The 19475-nt window shown below is 48.1% G+C and overlaps 2 protein-coding genes across 2 annotated transcripts; one reads left to right on the plus strand and one right to left on the minus strand.

Moving 5' to 3' along the window:
* Positions 1-217: 217 nt before the first annotated feature.
* Positions 218-12582, minus strand: LOC122388889 (aminoacyl tRNA synthase complex-interacting multifunctional protein 1-like). Its single transcript, XM_043380379.1, has 4 exons — positions 12570-12582; positions 5949-5968; positions 1337-1471; positions 218-1051 (listed from the first exon to the last, which is right to left on the minus strand). The coding sequence occupies exons 1-4, from the start codon at positions 12580-12582 to the stop codon at positions 356-358; spliced, it is 864 nt and encodes a 287-aa protein (XP_043236314.1). The 3' UTR covers positions 218-355.
* On the plus strand, positions 4940-19348 carry LOC122388910 (F-box only protein 42-like). Its single transcript, XM_043380410.1, has 9 exons — positions 4940-5174; positions 12816-13361; positions 13519-13677; positions 13969-14222; positions 14612-14796; positions 16766-16896; positions 17184-17329; positions 17561-17664; positions 18117-19348. Exons 2-9 carry the CDS (start codon positions 12836-12838, stop codon positions 18763-18765), a joined length of 2154 nt encoding a protein of 717 aa, XP_043236345.1. The 5' UTR covers positions 4940-5174; positions 12816-12835; the 3' UTR covers positions 18766-19348.
* Positions 19349-19475: the final 127 nt, after the last annotated feature.

The following is a 19475-nucleotide window of genomic DNA, read 5'->3' on the forward strand; positions in this document are numbered from 1 at the left end:
TCTAAATAGCATCAACCAGTCTATTGTAAACCCGCCTGGTCAGTGACACCAATCCAATAATCGACTTGGACAGGTCGCACATTTTGCACCTATGGTATCCAAACTTCATAACACGCAACGCCCTATGTACCTACTGCAACACGGTGCATTGCATCGAAATATATGAGGCATAATTGCAGGGTCTCGAGCATTTATGTGGAAACTGGACAAACGGCTATCCTATGCATATGTAGTGCATACTTTTTATTGTCCACCTGTTCAAGTGTGTCATCAGATTGGTAACAAAAAACAAAAGCTCACAATGGATCCAAATAGTCGATAGAAAGCAGCACTTCCCGATTCCACAACAAATTATCTATTTGATAATGACGTTGGTGAGCGTCTGGGCAGTGACGACACCCTTCCCCGCCACCTCCCAGACCACCCCGCGATAAGTGGCGCGCTTCTCCGCGTCCGTCTTCAGGTCGGGCGCCACCTGCTCGAAGATCTTCTTCTTGGGGTTCAACTGTGCGTCGGCGCGGCGCACGAAGCCCTCGCAGGTGACCAGGTCGCCGGGCTGCGCACCGGCCGGCGGCGACAGGATCTCCACCTTGTCCGGGGTGCTGGCGCACATCACCATCGCCTGAGAGGTGACTCCCCGCATCTTGGCCGGTTTGAGGTTACAGAGCAGCACGGCCATGCGGTCCTGCATCTGCTCCACGGGTACGAAGCGCACCAGGCCGGAGACGACGGTGCGCGGCGCCGTCTCGCCGACGTCCACCTGTTCCACGTACAGACTGTCGGCGTCCGGGTGCTTCTCGGCGGTCACTATGCGGCCCACGCGCAGGTCCAGCAGGCCGATATCCACCGAGTCGGCGTCGCCCGCGCCACTCGCCGCCTTCGCGTCAGCTTTGGGCTTCTTCTCGTCCTTCTTGTCCGCCTTCTTCTTGTCGGTCTTGGCCTCTTTGGCGGGTTTGGTGTCGGCGGGCGCCTTTGTTGCAGGGGCTGCCGCCGGGGCAGCTGCGGCGGTCACAGACGCAGCAGGAGCGGCACTCCGGCCGGGGAGAGGCACCTGAAATAGCACCGCATTGTCAGCATTCAGTTCTATTATTTTCACACGGGACCATGTTCAAATAGTTAACACCCGTCTCATGTTTCAAGATCAAAGCGTTACTGCTCTTCAATCCACCTGCCACAGACAAGCTGAGAAAATATTGCTATCGAAGTAATATACAAGTATGGAGTTATTGTGTTGAAAGTCACGCATGCCCCTTGCCCACAAACCAATATATGAGAACAATAAAAACGTTTATCAGCACCGAATAACACCGGTGTCATGCCAAGTTTTTGAGCTAACCTGTTTTACTCCATTCTTTTCTTCTGCTTGGACGAGTGCCTTAGTCCATCGCTCCACCTCGGCCTTCAACTGAGAGTTCTCCTCCTGGAGACTCAGCAGCTCTTCGGACTGGGTCGCCGACTGCAGAGCTGCGATCTGAGGACATACGTGAAGCGATCTCAGTTTTAATCGGACGATGGCGTGTTTTAAACCACCATTTGGGAATTCATCTGGGGAGTCGCTGCACCCTCAGAGACGTTTTGAACAATCGTCATATTTTTTTCTTAGTTTTCTTTTTCGGATAGCTGAGGGAGTGGTTGGTCTTTCTAAGCTCCATTTCCACATCCATGTATAATCCCTTTGTTCTTCATGTGAGCTGCTTGGTGCAACTGTACAAGACCTCCGTCTTGTAAATAGGTGGCAGGTAGCGAGTTCGCAACCCGGAGAGCTCCAACGTCGTTTGACCCGCGCTTCTACATTCAGCCAGCTGGCAACTGGCGAGAGGGCCAAGTTACACCCGGAAGACGGTGCCAACTGCCATCTACCAGTGATACGTTAACTTTCGACATAACTGGTGAACTGGGCGCGGCCAATGTCGGATGGTGGGTCCATGGACACATTTTCAACAAGCATCGCTCAGCGTCACACCCAAGCCTAAAGCCATCCACTCACCCATCTCGACTAGATTCATAAAACAATATACTCTTTAATTATGGTTGCTTCTCCCATCATGTAATTGCAGTGCTGGTGGCCTCCGCCTAAATCTGGAGCACCATACACATTCCAGGATAAAATCAATGACAGCTGCCACCCGTCAGCCCAATGGAGTGTCGTGCTTAGGTCTGGTCCTTTTGCAGACCAGCCAAGCCAGATGAACAGCGGATATCTGGGGTAGGTTTGCTATCGTAGGTAAACATATTGATGCGACGACGGGACGACCGACAGTGCAGCAGCGGGCCAGACCAGTCATTCACATACAGCATGAAGTATGAACAGTGATGGAGCAAGGGCTGGTCCCTGGGGAACTCTACTCTGTGCAGGGGGCCTGGTCTGACTCTCTGCTTTCAACAGAAGCCTGCTGGTGGTTGTGACTTGTGTTTCAGGAATGCACTCTTCTATTTGAGGAAATTTCGACTCTGATGTCATGCCCCTCTATCTTCTTCAGGACTCTTAAGTCTTCATGGTGGGGCTGTGTTGAAGGCTTTTGCAAGGTCTTGATTTCTGATGTTGTGATGACTGATGGGCTGGTTGATTTCAATCATGCTCTGCTTTCCACAGTTGTTAGCAAGTAACTAACAGCCATTGGGTAGATCAAGACATGTTCAGATGGAAACCATGCTTGTCATTTTTGCTTAGGTTCTCCACCTCAAGATGGCATCAGCTGGCTGCAGATCAACTCCATCATCTTACAAGAAACTTATGCCAAACTGACAAGACTGTAGTTTTTGTGCTTATTCTTACTCCCCTTCTACCATATGAGGCAATATATCAGTCAGTTTCACATCAACAGGCAGGACAGTCCTGCAGTACTGGCCCCTTGCCCAGTGTCCATCCACCTTCTGTAAATAAGGACCAGCATGGTGAACAGTGAACAACCTGCTACCATAATTACTATCATGATCTAAGAGTGCACAACATCTGATCCAGTGACAGAAAGGGTCAAAGAACAAATATCCTCTTCATCCCTAGCTGAAAGGTAGAGGTAAGCATTTAGCAAAGCCCTAGGCCAAATGCAAAGCATGGCAGAGAGTCAATGAGCTGCACCAACCAGGGTAAGAAATCTTAGACAGCTAACACCAACAACAAGGCTGGACATTTGCCTTAACTCACACCAAACATGGCCTAAGGGTTTTACTATGAAAATGAAAGTCCTTTTGTTGCTGAAGAGAAAACTGCTTTTAAAGGATTTTTGTTCCTTGCTCCAACAGTTTCATTCATTGTTTCTAGATTAGTTCATAATTTCTGCACAAGCACAGCACAGTGATGAGCTGGAGTGTGCAGAGCTGGGTAATGATAAAGCAGGCTGAGGCATCTCACATGCTGCCTCCTGTTTTTCAAGTCATTAGACTCCAGTTCTTGAGATGTTTACACGAATTTTGCTGTTGGCTGCACATTGGTAGATTGTAGGTTTTAGGTTTGTATGTGGTAGGTTATAGGTCAGGTCAGAAGGTGAGGTAAGGTCAGGTAAGATTATGTTTTGTTATGCAAGTTGTTGTATTGGTATGACTGGTATGAAACTTTTACAAATGAAATTTGTGTAAATATCTCAAGAACTGAACAGTCTAGTGGTGTTTTTGAAATTTCAATAATAGGTAACAGCATGTGAGACACCAGCTATATGAATACCCACAGGCCACAGCTTTACAGAATCAGCGCCACAACAATTTTAAACCAAGCTATATCAACATAGGTACCAGCCAAGTGCCATAGCACCGACAAGATCTTGTCCACATAGGCATGCTTTGAAATTCAGCCCCTGGGTCCTTGGCCCTGTTTCACCGGTGATAGCAGCATGCTGGTATTATACGTGTCAAATTGGGTTTCCATGGTCATGGAGACGTCAGGCTATTCCTCCAACACTACCAGGGCCCTGTTTCACCGGTGGGCGGTGATAGCAGCACGCTGCTATTACATGTGTCATTTGATAGTAGCGTGCTGCAATCACTGGTGAAACCAGTGAAACCTCGTCACAGGGAGTCAAATGGTGGTCTTTGTTTTGCGCTACGAGGTCTATAGGTGAAACAGGGCCCAGAATTGTGATGTCAGCTCACGAAATGGAATAGCAGCGTGCTGCTATCACCGGTGAAACAGGGCCCTGGCTGGTGGGTATCTTGATCTGCCAGTTTGCCTTCTATCAGCAGCCAGCGATTAGGAATCTCACCTCTTTCTTCAGATGCTGAATGATGTCATCAGCCTGCTTAGCTCGATTCTCCAGGCGGTTGACGACTTCCGAACTCATTTTTCTGCACCGGCGCGCACAAGGTATGGTGCTCGAATTGAAAACAATAGAAGAGACCCCTCTGGTCAATCGAAACATAAAAATACCGAGAAAAAAAACTCCACAGAAACTCCCCAAGGTTTAACTCCCAAATTCTACCACAAGGTTCAGTGACCACAAGCCAGCAGTGCTTCACTTTTGTAGAATATGCGCCATTACTGCCGTAACAGACCCGACGGTATTTGGCATCAATATGCCAAGAGGATGCTTATCTACTAAATATTTACTGCATGCAAAAACACAAAAACAATAAAATATTGAATAGTTCATCTGCAATTTTTGCAATTTATAAAATATTTCAGCATCCAAGAGCTCTTCTGCAATCATATTTATTGACAGGCTGCAGCACACATACAGTTTGGGCACGACGCCAGAATAAAATATTCCAATTCCAGTTCCACGCACAGTGCACACACTAGAAAAAGATCATTTCATCATTTTAATTTTACAATTTATTTGCATACTTAGACGTCAATTTTAGGCTGAAATCACCAAAAACTTTCTCCCCGTAACTTCCAGATTAAATATACATTTTACAGCTAGTACAAAATTCTTTTAAGCCTAGACTCAAAATTCTTTTAATACTAAATTTAGTATTAAAAAGGAACACAAGTGTCCCGTAAGTTGGTATATACTGCCTTGAGCTCGTCATTCTCAGAGCGGGTGATTTCAGATAACCTTGAAGGCAATACGCCAATACCAAAATAATACGCGGTGCTGCGCGCGTACTATATACCTAGGTACCTATATCAACATATTACATATTGGTATATGCCGTGCAATACGGCACACGACAGGAATACGCATTTGAAGCTGAAAGGAGTATTATAATTTGTATTTGTATAGTTAACAGTAAACCAGGTAAGTTTGAGTTAACATTTCAGTTGGTGACATACCAGGGAAATAAGCTAAAATTAGAGCGCTCTATTTATTGCTCCTGCCCCATGTTGAAGAGATACCCCTAAAAACGTGATCTTTTATCGGCCCTTACGCAGCAAGGCAGTAATTCTCAGACCGGTGGATGGTATCAATAGAAAGAGAATGCGTCAAAGATTAAAATGAATTAATTAAAATAACATTAAAATGTTAATTAAGCGTGGAAATTAGTCCCAAACATAAGCTAATTATTGCTCCTACCTCGGCGACGGCGCTCCCCGCAGTCAGCGGAGAAGCTAAAATAAAAGCCACCATCCTCCTCCGTAAGTCAATTTTAGAGCGGCCGAGTGGGCCGATGCGGGGCCACCAAACTGAGGTAAGACGTGGCTAGCAATTGCAAACCGCCATAGAAATCAATATCTTAAGACGTACAATATGGGATGATTACTCTGAAGCTGGAGTGAAAGCATGAGTAGATTGCAAGAAACGAAATGCATAGATTGGTTGAATTATGTACAATAGGCACAGCTCAATAGATGAAGCCATTTCTATGTTGACATTTGACACAACCCTTCCTCTCCTCACCTATGACCTAAGTGCATTGGCAGTTACCGGCATAGTTTTTGAGCACGAGTGTAATTCGCCATCGGACCGCAATGCATGTTGCTAGGCTGCTGCAATTACAAAGAACATACGAATACTGCCTTCATTTGTAGATGTTTGTTTTTTAAGCGGTCTTTGACGTACAAGGGGGCATACCTGTCGACAACTTGAGTTTCTCCGAATTTCAAAAACTCCCAGAATTTCAATTCCTTATGCACTGTTGTAGGTAGGTACAGCTATGTTCACAAGTTTTCGTTTTTTTTTAATAAATTTAGTCCGAACCTTTTGATGGGAAGGATTCACAAGGACAGAGCCACCGCTAAGCGAAGCTTGTTGCGATGACCCTGCCCTCTACCCTCCGATCGCGCAATTCCGATTCTATGGCAGAATTTAGAGTCCAAAGTTTAACGTGCGCACAAAGCCGCGCACGGCCGGTCCCCTCGCTGACTTCGCCTGGCTACGGCCTGCCACCAACCGCAGCCATACCTGTCAGGAGGCCCATAAATGTCGAGCGCCCGTCGCGCTTCGAACCCGGACTGTCATAACCGGGAACGCGTGCTCTCACCACGCGGAGTCCAACGCTCTAACCAACTGAGCTACGGGACCGACTGTTCTAAAAAGGATTATATTTGTCGATTTCGTGCGTCGCTGATAGGAGGGTGCGTTTAATAATTAGGCCCAACGCTTTCTGCATCCGCGAGTACCTTCAAAAGGGAACAACAGTTTCCATTTATTACACTATGGGACATGTGACAAAATGACCACTGGAACATGCATGAAACGGAGCTCACATTCCTAAAAATGTCTACAATCACTTCCTTTCTGACACTATTAGCAAATACCATCTCAAGTTAGGTGGTTGACAGACAGTCAATGGAGATCTGGGGTGACTGAGTGATGCCAATTCACCACTTAACTGATAATGAGGGCCGAGGGCAGAGAAACATGCAACATGCACAACTGACAACTTGACAAGTGACAAAACACTACCAATATTGCGCAGTGCACAACATATTACAGCGGCCAGCCCAAAAAATGCTTTTGGTGGCTAATTGCAAAAACAAGTCACTAATAAAATATGTCTTAGTTGCAGCTGAACACTGCACAATGATCACACTGTTCACGCATTGAGTGAGATGCCACAGGTGGTTTGAATCACACTTTGGTACAACTGCAAATCTGAAGTGTTGTTATGAGGTTCATGCCTCCATGATCACAGCACTTTGGTTGTGGTTGGCATTACACTTGTAGTCTGCAGAGTTCCACATGAACTGCAGACACCTCATCTGGTGGTCTTCATGTTGCTCAACTTCTTCAGGAGGCAAATGTCGACCACCCAGCGGAAGCATGGTCCTGCAGAAAAGAAAGGTAATGCATAAGGTACAAATATTATCTGCTGAAACAGCCCCTTCTGTTGGCTGTTATTAAACTTTTAACATAACATAATAACATGTAGGTATTCCATGTGTATTACATTTGTTGAAGTAAAATACTGCCGGCTATTTCAATACCAGAAAATGAAATTATGTTGTGGCATAATTCACATGCTCAGCTATCAGTATCAAATAATAAATTAATTTAAAATTTGGCATATTCTATAAGACACATTCATAGAATATTCTACTTCACGTCACAAGGACTCACAATCTTTCTGTTGGGTGTTTGATTGACGCATTAACTAAGTTTGTCTTAGGTTTTATTATTACAAAAAAAATTCATATTGCATTATTGTATCAAAATACTGCCAGCAATAACAAAACAAGAACATGAAATGTCAATGAGCAAGCCGCCTTTCCTAAAAATGGGTTACTTTAAAAAGAATTTCAGTTTCTTTTAAGGAAAAGGAGAAATGATTATCAGGTAATTATCAGAAAACCACTCAACCAGCAAGTGTCTGGGTGGTTTCACAGCAAACATCAAGCCAAAACAAATACTTACATTTATCTAAATTGAGCCATTTGACTACTACAAGGATATGTGAGCAAAATAAGAATGCAATTATCCAATGTTGACTTCCTTGCAAAGTTTATGCCTTATTTTATGAAAACGTGTCACTAGAATATGATACTTATCATCGAATATTATTTAATTTACGATTAATTTCGATCGAAACGCACATGGAGTCCCGCGCCATTTTCGTCGACGATGAATATGATCGTGTTTCATGAAGAGATAAGGGGTTTCAATGGTCTTTCAAAGCAATAATTTGATGCAAAAATTGGTAGGAAATAATAAAAAGCTGGTTCAAATGGCCATCAACCATTTAAAACACCGAAAATACTCACAACTCCGTCCCGACGACCACGCAGCACCGCGCACGCCACACTACTGGTACAATGCCAAAACTGCTGTCACAGAAGAAATGTTTTTTTTTTCTCGATTGCAATTATGGAATTATTTATTAAACAGAAGACGATCTTTCCGAAAAATCGACTGATTTCATACACAGATGTATGGAAAATAAAAAAATCCCGGGAAATTTATTTGTATTGTTTTGTCGATTTTGACATGCTCCTAGTTTGCAGCCATATTTCGATATGTTCTACAGGGAGTTCAGAATTATTTCAGGACCAATCTTTTCCTCGTTCATTTTCCCGTCGATCATTAAATTTTTAGAGCGGAACAATTAGTTTCCAGGCGGTCCGAGCGGTTTTCGTGAGAAGGGTGCAAAAATCGGCGTCATTTTTAGAGCCTCGACACCAGCTCAACACAGGACCCTATGGGAGACGGTGAAGTAGCGGGAGCAATAAATAGAGCGCTCTAATTTTAGCTTATTTCCCTGTAGTGTCACCGACTGATTTACACTGTGAAAATTTGTTTTTGTGGCATGTGGGAGCTAAGAGCATCATGATAAGAGGGTTTATGACTTATTTTGATTTTAGAACTGTCAATGTCAAGACCTTTGAAAATTTACAACCTACGACAACCTTGACCAGTGTCCTTGACTTTTACATTTACTGTAGGTTGTACGACGGTACGTTTTACATGGAATTGACGCCTGCTTTGCGGCTACCCCTACAAACCTATAAACCTACAACCTAACCTAGGTAACCTACAACCTCAAAACCTGCAACCTAAATCCTACAATTTCTGTACAATTCTTTCAATTACAATTCTTCAATTTCACTGCCACAATTGTTGACTTGACCTTATCTCAGTCGGTGACACTACAGGGAAATAAGCTAAAATTAGAGCGCTCTATTTATTGCTCCCGCTACTTCACCGTCTCCCATAGGGTCCTGTGTTGAGCTGGTGTCGAGGCTCTAAAAATGACGCCGATTTTTGCACCCTTCTCACGAAAACCGCTCGGACCGCCTGGAAACTAATTGTTCCGCTCTAAAAATTTAATGATCGACGGGAAAATGAACGAGGAAAAGATTGGTCCTGAAATAATTCTGAACTCCCTGTAGAACATATCGAAATATGGCTGCAAACTAGGAGCATGTCAAAATCGACAAAACAATACAAATAAATTTCCCGGGATTTTTTTATTTTCCATACATCTGTGTATGAAATCAGTCGATTTTTCGGAAAGATCGTCTTCTGTTTAATAAATAATTCCATAATTGCAATCGAGAAAAAAAAACATTTCTTCTGTGACAGCAGTTTTGGCATTGTACCAGTAGTGTGGCGTGCGCGGTGCTGCGTGGTCGTCGGGACGGAGTTGTGAGTATTTTCGGTGTTTTAAATGGTTGATGGCCATTTGAACCAGCTTTTTATTATTTCCTACCAATTTTTGCATCAAATTATTGCTTTGAAAGACCATTGAAACCCCTTATCTCTTCATGAAACACGATCATATTCATCGTCGACGAAAATGGCGCGGGACTCCATGTGCGTTTCGATCGAAATTAATCGTAAATTAAATAATATTCGATGATAAGTATCATATTCTAGTGACACGTTTTCATAAAATAAGGCATAAACTTTGCAAGGAAGTCAACATTGGATAATTGCATTCTTATTTTGCTCACATATCCTTGTAGTAGTCAAATGGCTCAATTTAGATAAATGTAAGTATTTGTTTTGGCTTGATGTTTGCTGTGAAACCACCCAGACACTTGCTGGTTGAGTGGTTTTCTGATAATTACCTGATAATCATTTCTCCTTTTCCTTAAAAGAAACTGAAATTCTTTTTAAAGTAACCCATTTTTAGGAAAGGCGGCTTGCTCATTGACATTTCATGTTCTTGTTTTGTTATTGCTGGCAGTATTTTGATACAATAATGCAATATGAATTTTTTTTGTAATAATAAAACCTAAGACAAACTTAGTTAATGCGTCAATCAAACACCCAACAGAAAGATTGTGAGTCCTTGTGACGTGAAGTAGAATATTCTATGAATGTGTCTTATAGAATATGCCAATTTTTAAATTAATTTATTATTTGATACTGATAGCTGAGCATGTGAATTATGCCACAACATAATTTCATTTTCTGGTATTGAAATAGCCGGCAGTATTTTACTTCAACAAATGTAATACACATGGAATACCTACATGTTATTATGTTATGTTAAAAGTTTAATAACAGCCAACAGAAGGGGCTGTTTCAGCAGATAATATTTGTACCTTATGCATTACCTTTCTTTTCTGCAGGACCATGCTTCCGCTGGGTGGTCGACATTTGCCTCCTGAAGAAGTTGAGCAACATGAAGACCACCAGATGAGGTGTCTGCAGTTCATGTGGAACTCTGCAGACTACAAGTGTAATGCCAACCACAACCAAAGTGCTGTGATCATGGAGGCATGAACCTCATAACAACACTTCAGATTTGCAGTTGTACCAAAGTGTGATTCAAACCACCTGTGGCATCTCACTCAATGCGTGAACAGTGTGATCATTGTGCAGTGTTCAGCTGCAACTAAGACATATTTTATTAGTGACTTGTTTTTGCAATTAGCCACCAAAAGCATTTTTTGGGCTGGCCGCTGTAATATGTTGTGCACTGCGCAATATTGGTAGTGTTTTGTCACTTGTCAAGTTGTCAGTTGTGCATGTTGCATGTTTCTCTGCCCTCGGCCCTCATTATCAGTTAAGTGGTGAATTGGCATCACTCAGTCACCCCAGATCTCCATTGACTGTCTGTCAACCACCTAACTTGAGATGGTATTTGCTAATAGTGTCAGAAAGGAAGTGATTGTAGACATTTTTAGGAATGTGAGCTCCGTTTCATGCATGTTCCAGTGGTCATTTTGTCACATGTCCCATAGTGTAATAAATGGAAACTGTTGTTCCCTTTTGAAGGTACTCGCGGATGCAGAAAGCGTTGGGCCTAATTATTAAACGCACCCTCCTATCAGCGACGCACGAAATCGACAAATATAATCCTTTTTAGAACAGTCGGTCCCGTAGCTCAGTTGGTTAGAGCGTTGGACTCCGCGTGGTGAGAGCACGCGTTCCCGGTTATGACAGTCCGGGTTCGAAGCGCGACGGGCGCTCGACATTTATGGGCCTCCTGACAGGTATGGCTGCGGTTGGTGGCAGGCCGTAGCCAGGCGAAGTCAGCGAGGGGACCGGCCGTGCGCGGCTTTGTGCGCACGTTAAACTTTGGACTCTAAATTCTGCCATAGAATCGGAATTGCGCGATCGGAGGGTAGAGGGCAGGGTCATCGCAACAAGCTTCGCTTAGCGGTGGCTCTGTCCTTGTGAATCCTTCCCATCAAAAGGTTCGGACTAAATTTATTAAAAAAAAACGAAAACTTGTGAACATAGCTGTACCTACCTACAACAGTGCATAAGGAATTGAAATTCTGGGAGTTTTTGAAATTCGGAGAAACTCAAGTTGTCGACAGGTATGCCCCCTTGTACGTCAAAGACCGCTTAAAAAACAAACATCTACAAATGAAGGCAGTATTCGTATGTTCTTTGTAATTGCAGCAGCCTAGCAACATGCATTGCGGTCCGATGGCGAATTACACTCGTGCTCAAAAACTATGCCGGTAACTGCCAATGCACTTAGGTCATAGGTGAGGAGAGGAAGGGTTGTGTCAAATGTCAACATAGAAATGGCTTCATCTATTGAGCTGTGCCTATTGTACATAATTCAACCAATCTATGCATTTCGTTTCTTGCAATCTACTCATGCTTTCACTCCAGCTTCAGAGTAATCATCCCATATTGTACGTCTTAAGATATTGATTTCTATGGCGGTTTGCAATTGCTAGCCACGTCTTACCTCAGTTTGGTGGCCCCGCATCGGCCCACTCGGCCGCTCTAAAATTGACTTACGGAGGAGGATGGTGGCTTTTATTTTAGCTTCTCCGCTGACTGCGGGGAGCGCCGTCGCCGAGGTAGGAGCAATAATTAGCTTATGTTTGGGACTAATTTCCACGCTTAATTAACATTTTAATGTTATTTTAATTAATTCATTTTAATCTTTGACGCATTCTCTTTCTATTGATACCATCCACCGGTCTGAGAATTACTGCCTTGCTGCGTAAGGGCCGATAAAAGATCACGTTTTTAGGGGTATCTCTTCAACATGGGGCAGGAGCAATAAATAGAGCGCTCTAATTTTAGCTTATTTCCCTGGTATGTCACCAACTGATCTTGACAAATACCTACCCAACCTACCAACTTACAACCTACCAACCTACAACCCAGCCAGCACACCCAATTGGGTCCTGTATGGGTTCGATATGGGCAGCCCATGTGCAATGTGGGTCACAGTGGGTTTTGTCACATGGCTCCAACTGGGCCCCTGGGACCCACCTATCTGGGCTGTCCCACATGGGATCCAGTTGGAGCTGTGTGACAAAACCCACTGGGACCCACTTGGGCTGCCCATATCAGACCTATATGGGACCCACTTGGGTGTGCTGGCTGGGAACTTACCAGCCTACGACATATCACAATATCACTCGGATTTCATTTTTGTAGATACCAAGGGGCCACTGTGCTGGCATCCATGTGATTTTATTTTGCTTCTTTGCGTTTTTCTAAACAGTTAAGTGTAATGCCATAAAGGCAAGTGATGTAAATGGCTAACAAATACCTAATCTCTTGATCTTCATATTCCAGGTTATTGGAAGAAGGGGCTAATGGAAGGTACTAGCAGAAACACAGCTCCAGCGCTAGACCCAGAGCAAGAGGCTGAGGCAGGGGTTTCCAAAGCTGGAGGTTCAGGAGCTGATTGTATGTCAACAAAAGATTCTATTCCATCTGACACAGAACCAAACTCCAGAAACAATTCATGTGGCTGGAATCCAATCAATAGACCGGAGCATGCAAAGTCTGCTCATCATGGCTCTTCAAGTGCTGATCTATCGATTGTTGATAATACAGAAGCAAGCCAACAAATTACAAGCACAACTATGCCTGGCTTTCCAGTCCTGGAACCATCAGCTCCCCCTGCTGCTGGTCTGAGTGAATGCAGCAGCAGTCAGGATGCCACCATGGAGTCTGGAACAAATGACAGTGAGGAGGATGATGATGATACCGGTGGCCAGGTGTCCATGAGGAATTTGCCTGATGAGATTTTGGACCACCTGCTGACCTTCGTGCTGCCCTATGACGACATGCAGAGCTGCAAGCTGGTATCTCACCGCTGGTACCATGCCGTGAAACGTGAGTCAAGACATGCATTCTTTCAATCACTTCTAATTCTCATCTATCCTGATCTAGTTTGTCTGTATTGGCTCAATTCTGACCCGCCCACTGGAAGTCTGCACCGGCCTCACATACCCACTCTCTTCTCGACTCTAACTCCACCATCTGCTGCCAGGTGTGGAGCAGAAGCTGTGTCGGCTGCTGGCGCGCTCCCTGGATGAGCTGAACGTGGCCTGGTTCCACTACGACACGCCAAACCCGGTGGGCAGCCCGCTGCCGGCCGCAGCTCACCGGGTCATCACCAAACGCTGCGCCCACTCAGCGGCCATGCTAGGTATGCTACTGGTCTGGGTATCGCACAGTGCTTCGGCTTCCGATTGCCACAAACGCGCGAGACACATACCAACACCTGGACACTGTGACTGATCGCTCCTATTGAACGGATAATAATTTTAGAAGCATTGTTGCTTTGTCGAATTCCGTGTTTGTTTTCCTGTCCGTTAAGCTGTCATCAGTCTGTCGTCTCATCTTTGTGTTGTCTCCGGTGTGCAGTTGTACTCTGTGTCGCGCTGCTGTACGCCGATATTTCCTCGCTGACCTTCCACCCCCTCCCCCCCCCCTATAGACGGCCGCATGTACGTGTTCGGCGGCTGCAGCTCTCGGATGACGTCGTTCAACGACCTGTGGTGGCTGGAGCTGGGCGAGCTCGAGTGGCGGAGGCCGCAGGTGGTCGGCTCGTACCCCAGCCCCAAGGCGTACGCCTCCATGGTGGCTTACGGCGACAAGCTGGTGCTGTTCGGCGGCTGGAGCCAGGCGGCGCCCTACCCGCTCCACCAGAGCTGGAAACTGTTCGACGAGATGCACATCTACGACACCAAGGTGTGTGGCGACTGCAAGCCGAGGACAGGCCGATGGAGAAGTGTCAGCGGGAAACATACCTATGCTGTTCTCCCAACTACCGGTGGTTCTGAATCTAATCTGTGTCATTAGCATTTGGTGTTGCTCGTTTTATTTGATAAAGGTCAAGTTTTAATACCGTCTCAGCTACAATGGATGAATTGGATGAACATTGGATCTCAGCTACGTTGATGAATCATGAACTTCAAATAAAAAGAGATTCACGAAGGTACAGCTGAGAGGTGTGTGGGCTGACCTCTGCCCCCCCCCCCTGCTCCCCCCAGGAGTGCCGCTGTGTGCAGACTGCCCCCTGCCCCCCCCCCCCAGGAGTGCCGCTGTGTCCGGGCTGACCTCTGCCCCCCCCCCCCCAGGAGTGCCGCTGGGAGGAAGTGTGCGGCGTGAGCTCCACTGAGCGCGTGGTGGGCCTGCCGGGCGCTCCCCCTCCGCTGGCCGAGCGGTGGCCACCAAAGATGGCTCGTCACGCCGCCTCGGTGCACGGTCACCAGATGGTGGTGACGGGTGGTCTGCACCACCTGCACAGTCGGCACTTTGGCGCGTCAGTTGGGCGGGGTGGAGGGGCCGGGAGGCACAGACTGACTGCAGCTGCTGGGGTCAGGAGGGGACAGACTGACCTGGGACAGACTGATCGGACTGACAGACTGGAGACGGGAGGGACAAGGCCGATGGGAGATGCGGGTGACATCGGAATCGGTCGGTGGGACGGGTGTCTGGCCGCCGATGTTCTTCATACTGATAGGATGACAAATCAGTGGCGAGGGTGGTAGGTAGGGGTGTTAGTGGTTTCCCTCACATCAACAGTCCACGCCCCGCTGCACGGCGTGGTAGACATGCCTATGTCGTCAATGCCAAACATCGTCAGCTGTGTCACCCGACACTCACACGGAAATCGTAAAATGGAGAGACGTGATGCTCCATACCTAATATTGAGCTAAACTTTAACTGAAATCCCAGCCCAGCCCAGCTTGACTACAATATTCATATGCTTATATTTTATTGTTAACCTTAGAAAGCTACTGCATATTTTGACGAAACTGAGCTAGGAGGTAAGTCAGCGTTTACTTCAATCAACGGTTAACATTGCGTGCCTGCGTGTTATGCTTTCCTAGTGACTGATATCACATCTTTAAAACCATTCTCGGCAGGGCTGCGGAGTCGGAGTCGGAGTCGGTCGGAGTCGACAGTTGTGACCGGAGTCGGAGTCGGAGTCGATTTTAGAAACCCGAGCCGGAGTCGTGGTCGGATTCACCGAAAATCTGTCGACTCCGCAGCCCTGCTAGGTCTGCGGAGTCGGAGTCGGGAGTTGGAGTCGGTCGGAGTCGACAATTCTGCCCGGAGTCGGAGTCGGAGCTGGTTTTTGAAAGCCGGAGTCGGAGTCGGAGTCGGAGTCGCCGAAAATCCATCGACTCCGCAACCCTGATTCCCGGTTCTGTCTGAATAAGAAGCTGTTCACGCAGTGAGACTAGCTCGGTGTAATTGTACGAGCGAGATTATAAGAAGATTTTGTAGGTTTTGCTGAACTTCCTTATCATTCAGAATCTCCCAATCTCAGACTGTACAGCATGCGCAGCAATATTTGTTTGGCATGGAATCAACATTATCACTTGGTCCCTTCCAAACATTATGGTGATTTGGACTAACTTTATGAACTTAATACAAATTGAATGTTAATATCGATCGTGCGAGCGAAGGCGTAATATGCTTGGAGTTCATCGTTTGTCCTGTAGGGCCAAGGAGTAAAGGCTCGTCGTGTTGCACCTTGGGAATGGGGTAGGCGCCTTATTGAAGACTGCTCGTATGGCTGTTTAGGCTCCTTCTTAGTACGTATACTTATCTATTCTGTATCCACCTGAACCCATCTAATGGTGACTGGTGCTCCGACAGGACCCACTTGGTTTGGAGGTTTAACCCAGCTGCCCGGCACCCGTGGAGTAACGGCAAATGTACGCCGCCGTCGTCGTCTTCTGCCTACTCCCGAACTTTCTCCCCGTTAGTGGCCTCAGAGGGAGGGGGACGGGCGCTCACCGGTGTCGGACTGCAGCCAGAGTGGAGACGGGGGGTGGGGCTGATCGAACAGCTGAGCGACTATGGAACGCTGGGGTCGGCCGGACGGACGGGGCTGACGGACTGGAGTGACCTGGGGACTGGCGCGGAGTGAGCGAGACTGATGACGGGGATTAGAGGAATGGTGTGGAAAGTCCATGGTTTTGGAGCTAACGCTGGCATTGGAGACCAATATTTTGTGTCACGATGTCCTCTAGATTCAGCAATGCGTAGTTGTAGTCCTCATTTACATATTCAGTTCACCCTGTGATAAGAATTATATTCAAAGTTTCACGGCCGAAATTGCGCCACTAAGACACGAAATTATGTACTGCCTACATATTTTCAGCTTGATATTGAGGTACACATACTTGCTGGTTTGCGTTTGGCGTTGATTTCGATGGCTCTTCCTGCTGATGCGCCGTTTCACCAGCTCACAGTATCTCTCGTTTGTGACCGGGCAGAACCAACGAGGTGTGGGTGTATGACTTTGTGTCGGGGGAATGGCGCCACCAGCGCTGCAGCCAGCCGGCGCCGCCGCCCCGGTACGGACACTCGCAGGTGGCGCTGGATGAGCGGCACATGCTTCTGCTAGGTGAGAGAGGGAGGGTTGTAGACGGGACGTGTCGGGGCTGAGCGGCCCGGAACCGGAGACGGTTAGCTACTCACATAAATTTGACCCGGCGCCGAAAGCAAGCGGAATCGCACCGAATCAGCTATCGGAACTAACTAGCCCTGTGACAAAGTATTTGCAGACTTCTCATCTTAGGATAACCTGTTGATAAAAATAATTTCTTTATTGGTTACAAATATCAAATGTTTGCTGTATGCGAGTGTTGAATTCCATCATAATCAGTTGGTATTTTCAACTTTGTCCGCCAGGTGGGTCTGGCGGTCCTAAACAGCTGAAACAGGACATCTGGCTGCTGGAGCTGGGTGAACCTAACGCCGTGTGGCACTGGCACCAGCTGACTGTGAACGGTGCCGAGAGGGCGCCCTCGCAGCTGTGGTGTCACCCCGCCTGTCAGGTGAGCGCCCGGGGAGGATCCTTCTACTGTCATTTGCCATCCTTGCCTCCCAACTGTTGTATTACAGCTACGCCCGCAGAGCTACGCCCGCCCGCGCTCCTAACGATGGCATCAATTCTGTATCCCAATTGAGATGTTACCATTGCCCGATGTTCCGTTACTGCGGCATCCGGGACTGATATGTGTGTTCCGCGTGGCCTCACGTTAACCTGTGATCTGCCTCTCCATCAGGTGGGCGACAAGGTGGTAGTGCTCGGTAGAGGTCGCGGCGACACTGATCCGCAATCCTCGGCGGCCGCCCCGCCGGCCGTCGCACCACCCGCCCTAAGACTCGAGTGAGTAACGATCGAGCCATGGAATGCGGAGACGCGATACTGTGGTAGTCTCAGCGTCATGCTTCAGTGAGCTGCCTCATCCACTGAGTCGGTGCAGTGGGGAGTACTGCTGCTGAAGAATTTACTGATGACGTTTATTTGTGAATAATTGTGCATGTCCGTCCATGCTTATGAATGAAAGCTGTCGCTGCGGAACGTTAGTTTCATGAAGTACATTGCTGCTCTTGCTGCATACGCCTCACCTACATATGTATAATTTGTTCGTTGTATCATGTATCTTCCCAGTCCCAGTCCTCTCTCCGTTCACCGTTGCATGTATCCCCTTACGGTTCCAGTCAGCATCCCGTCAGTACGAGCCTAGCCGCCTCGTTGCCCACCCTGTCCCCCATTACACCACCCCGTCTGCCTGGTGCGCGCTGTGTCCGACCGATAGCGCCCCGCTCTGCCTGCAGTGAACGGCAGGCGGTGCGGATCCCGGTACCTGCCGGCTCCAGTCGCGGGGTGCCCGTCGTCCCGGTCCGGCCGGCGCCGTCCGCCGACCACAACCGGGGACTGGCCTCGGTCCTCGACACGGCCGCGTCCCGCCGGCGGCCCGGCCAGCCGCCGCCCGGCCCCGAGACGGGCTCCCTGAACCGGCGTCCGGCGCCGGTGGCCGAGCCCTCCGGCCGGCCCTCGGTCCGTCCGAACGCCTGCTGCAGCCGAGAGCGGCGCCTGGCCGCCCTGGAGAGGATGCAGCAGCGCCTGGAGGCGGCGGCCGCCGAGCGAGCCGCGCCGCACCCGCGGCCGCGCAGCCGCCGCCCGCTCACCGCCGGCTACCGCCTGGTGGCACCGGCCGGCCGCCGCCCGCTCGTGCTGCATGTGCTGGACGTACACAGCGCCGTGGCCGAGCGCTCCGTGACGTGGCGCCAGTGCGCGCGCCAGCACGGCCCCGACGAGCGCATCCTGTACTCCCTGGTGGCGGCGCGTGCCGAGCTGGTGCTGTTCGGCGGCATCGTCACACCGCCGCGCGCCGCCGAGACGGCCACTGACCCGGAGCCCGACCAGAACGCCGCCTTTAACGCCGTCAGCTTCCTGGCCATCCCTGCAGACATGTTCCAGTGAGCGGCCGGCGGCGGCCGGCGGAGGACAGGTGGGCTGCGGCAGTCCCGAGGGATAGCGGCACGTGCGGCTCAGGGGAGATGTGAAAGTGTCGCTGACGAGGCCCGTGTCGCGGTACGTCATGGATTGTTGAAACTATTGTTGAAAATGTTGTTTATACTCGTATCTGCACCTGTCTTCGTTGTGCCGTTGGTGACTAGCTGTGTCGCTTGGTGCTTTAATTAATCCGCGACGACCGCGCCAGTCAAGGAGCAGCCCGAGCCGTGCTGCAGCGTTCACTGTGTATGGGACCAGGCTGGCGGGCGATGGGTCTCGGTGCTTCCCTTGTTTCATTGCTGCCGTCATATGTTACTCTCAGCTGTTGCAGTCGAAGTGCCCACGCTCGCCGAGTGTTTATTTAGTCGGCTGGTGTCAGACTGAACTCCGTACGGTGAAGGGGGTTCAGGCCAGTCCCCCCAGTGGTTCTGCCGAGTGCCACCACAGAGTCTTTCGGTTGCCCTCAGCTGGTCAATAACCAAGTGCCAGTTTGGTGAGGTGTGTTCTGTGATCAATAATGTGAGGTAATAAAGTACCCCTAAAGTTAAAAGTAAAACTATCATGACTGATTATCACCAGTCTACGAAGGTGTGTGAACTTGTGTCGTCTCCAGGTGGCCAAACATGTCAATTGAATTAGCTTCCCCGTTATACGAGTACATTCATTTGGTTCTGCCG

Source organism: Amphibalanus amphitrite, unplaced genomic scaffold (genome assembly GCF_019059575.1).
Source record: "Amphibalanus amphitrite isolate SeventyFive unplaced genomic scaffold, NRLGWU_Aamphi_draft 000338F_arrow, whole genome shotgun sequence".
NCBI lineage: Eukaryota > Metazoa > Arthropoda > Thecostraca > Balanomorpha > Balanidae > Amphibalanus > Amphibalanus amphitrite.

Bases quoted from the DNA above. Each gene is read 5' to 3' on its own strand.
- LOC122388910 (XM_043380410.1), top strand. From the start codon at position 12,836: ATGGAAGGTACTAGCAGAAACACAGCTCCAGCGCTAGACCCAGAGCAA. The intron at 13,678-13,968 runs GTATGCTACTGG...CCCCCCCTATAG, and splicing joins CCACTCAGCGGCCATGCTAG to ACGGCCGCATGTACGTGTTC. The intron at 16,897-17,183 runs GTGAGAGAGGGA...TTTGTCCGCCAG, and splicing joins GCGGCACATGCTTCTGCTAG to GTGGGTCTGGCGGTCCTAAA.
- LOC122388889 (XM_043380379.1), bottom strand. The intron at 1,472-5,948 runs GTATGCCCCCTT...GTATGTCCTCAG, and splicing joins GAAACTCAAGTTGTCGACAG to ATCGCAGCTCTGCAGTCGGC. The intron at 1,052-1,336 runs GTTAGCTCAAAA...GTGCTATTTCAG, and splicing joins AAAAGAATGGAGTAAAACAG to GTGCCTCTCCCCGGCCGGAG.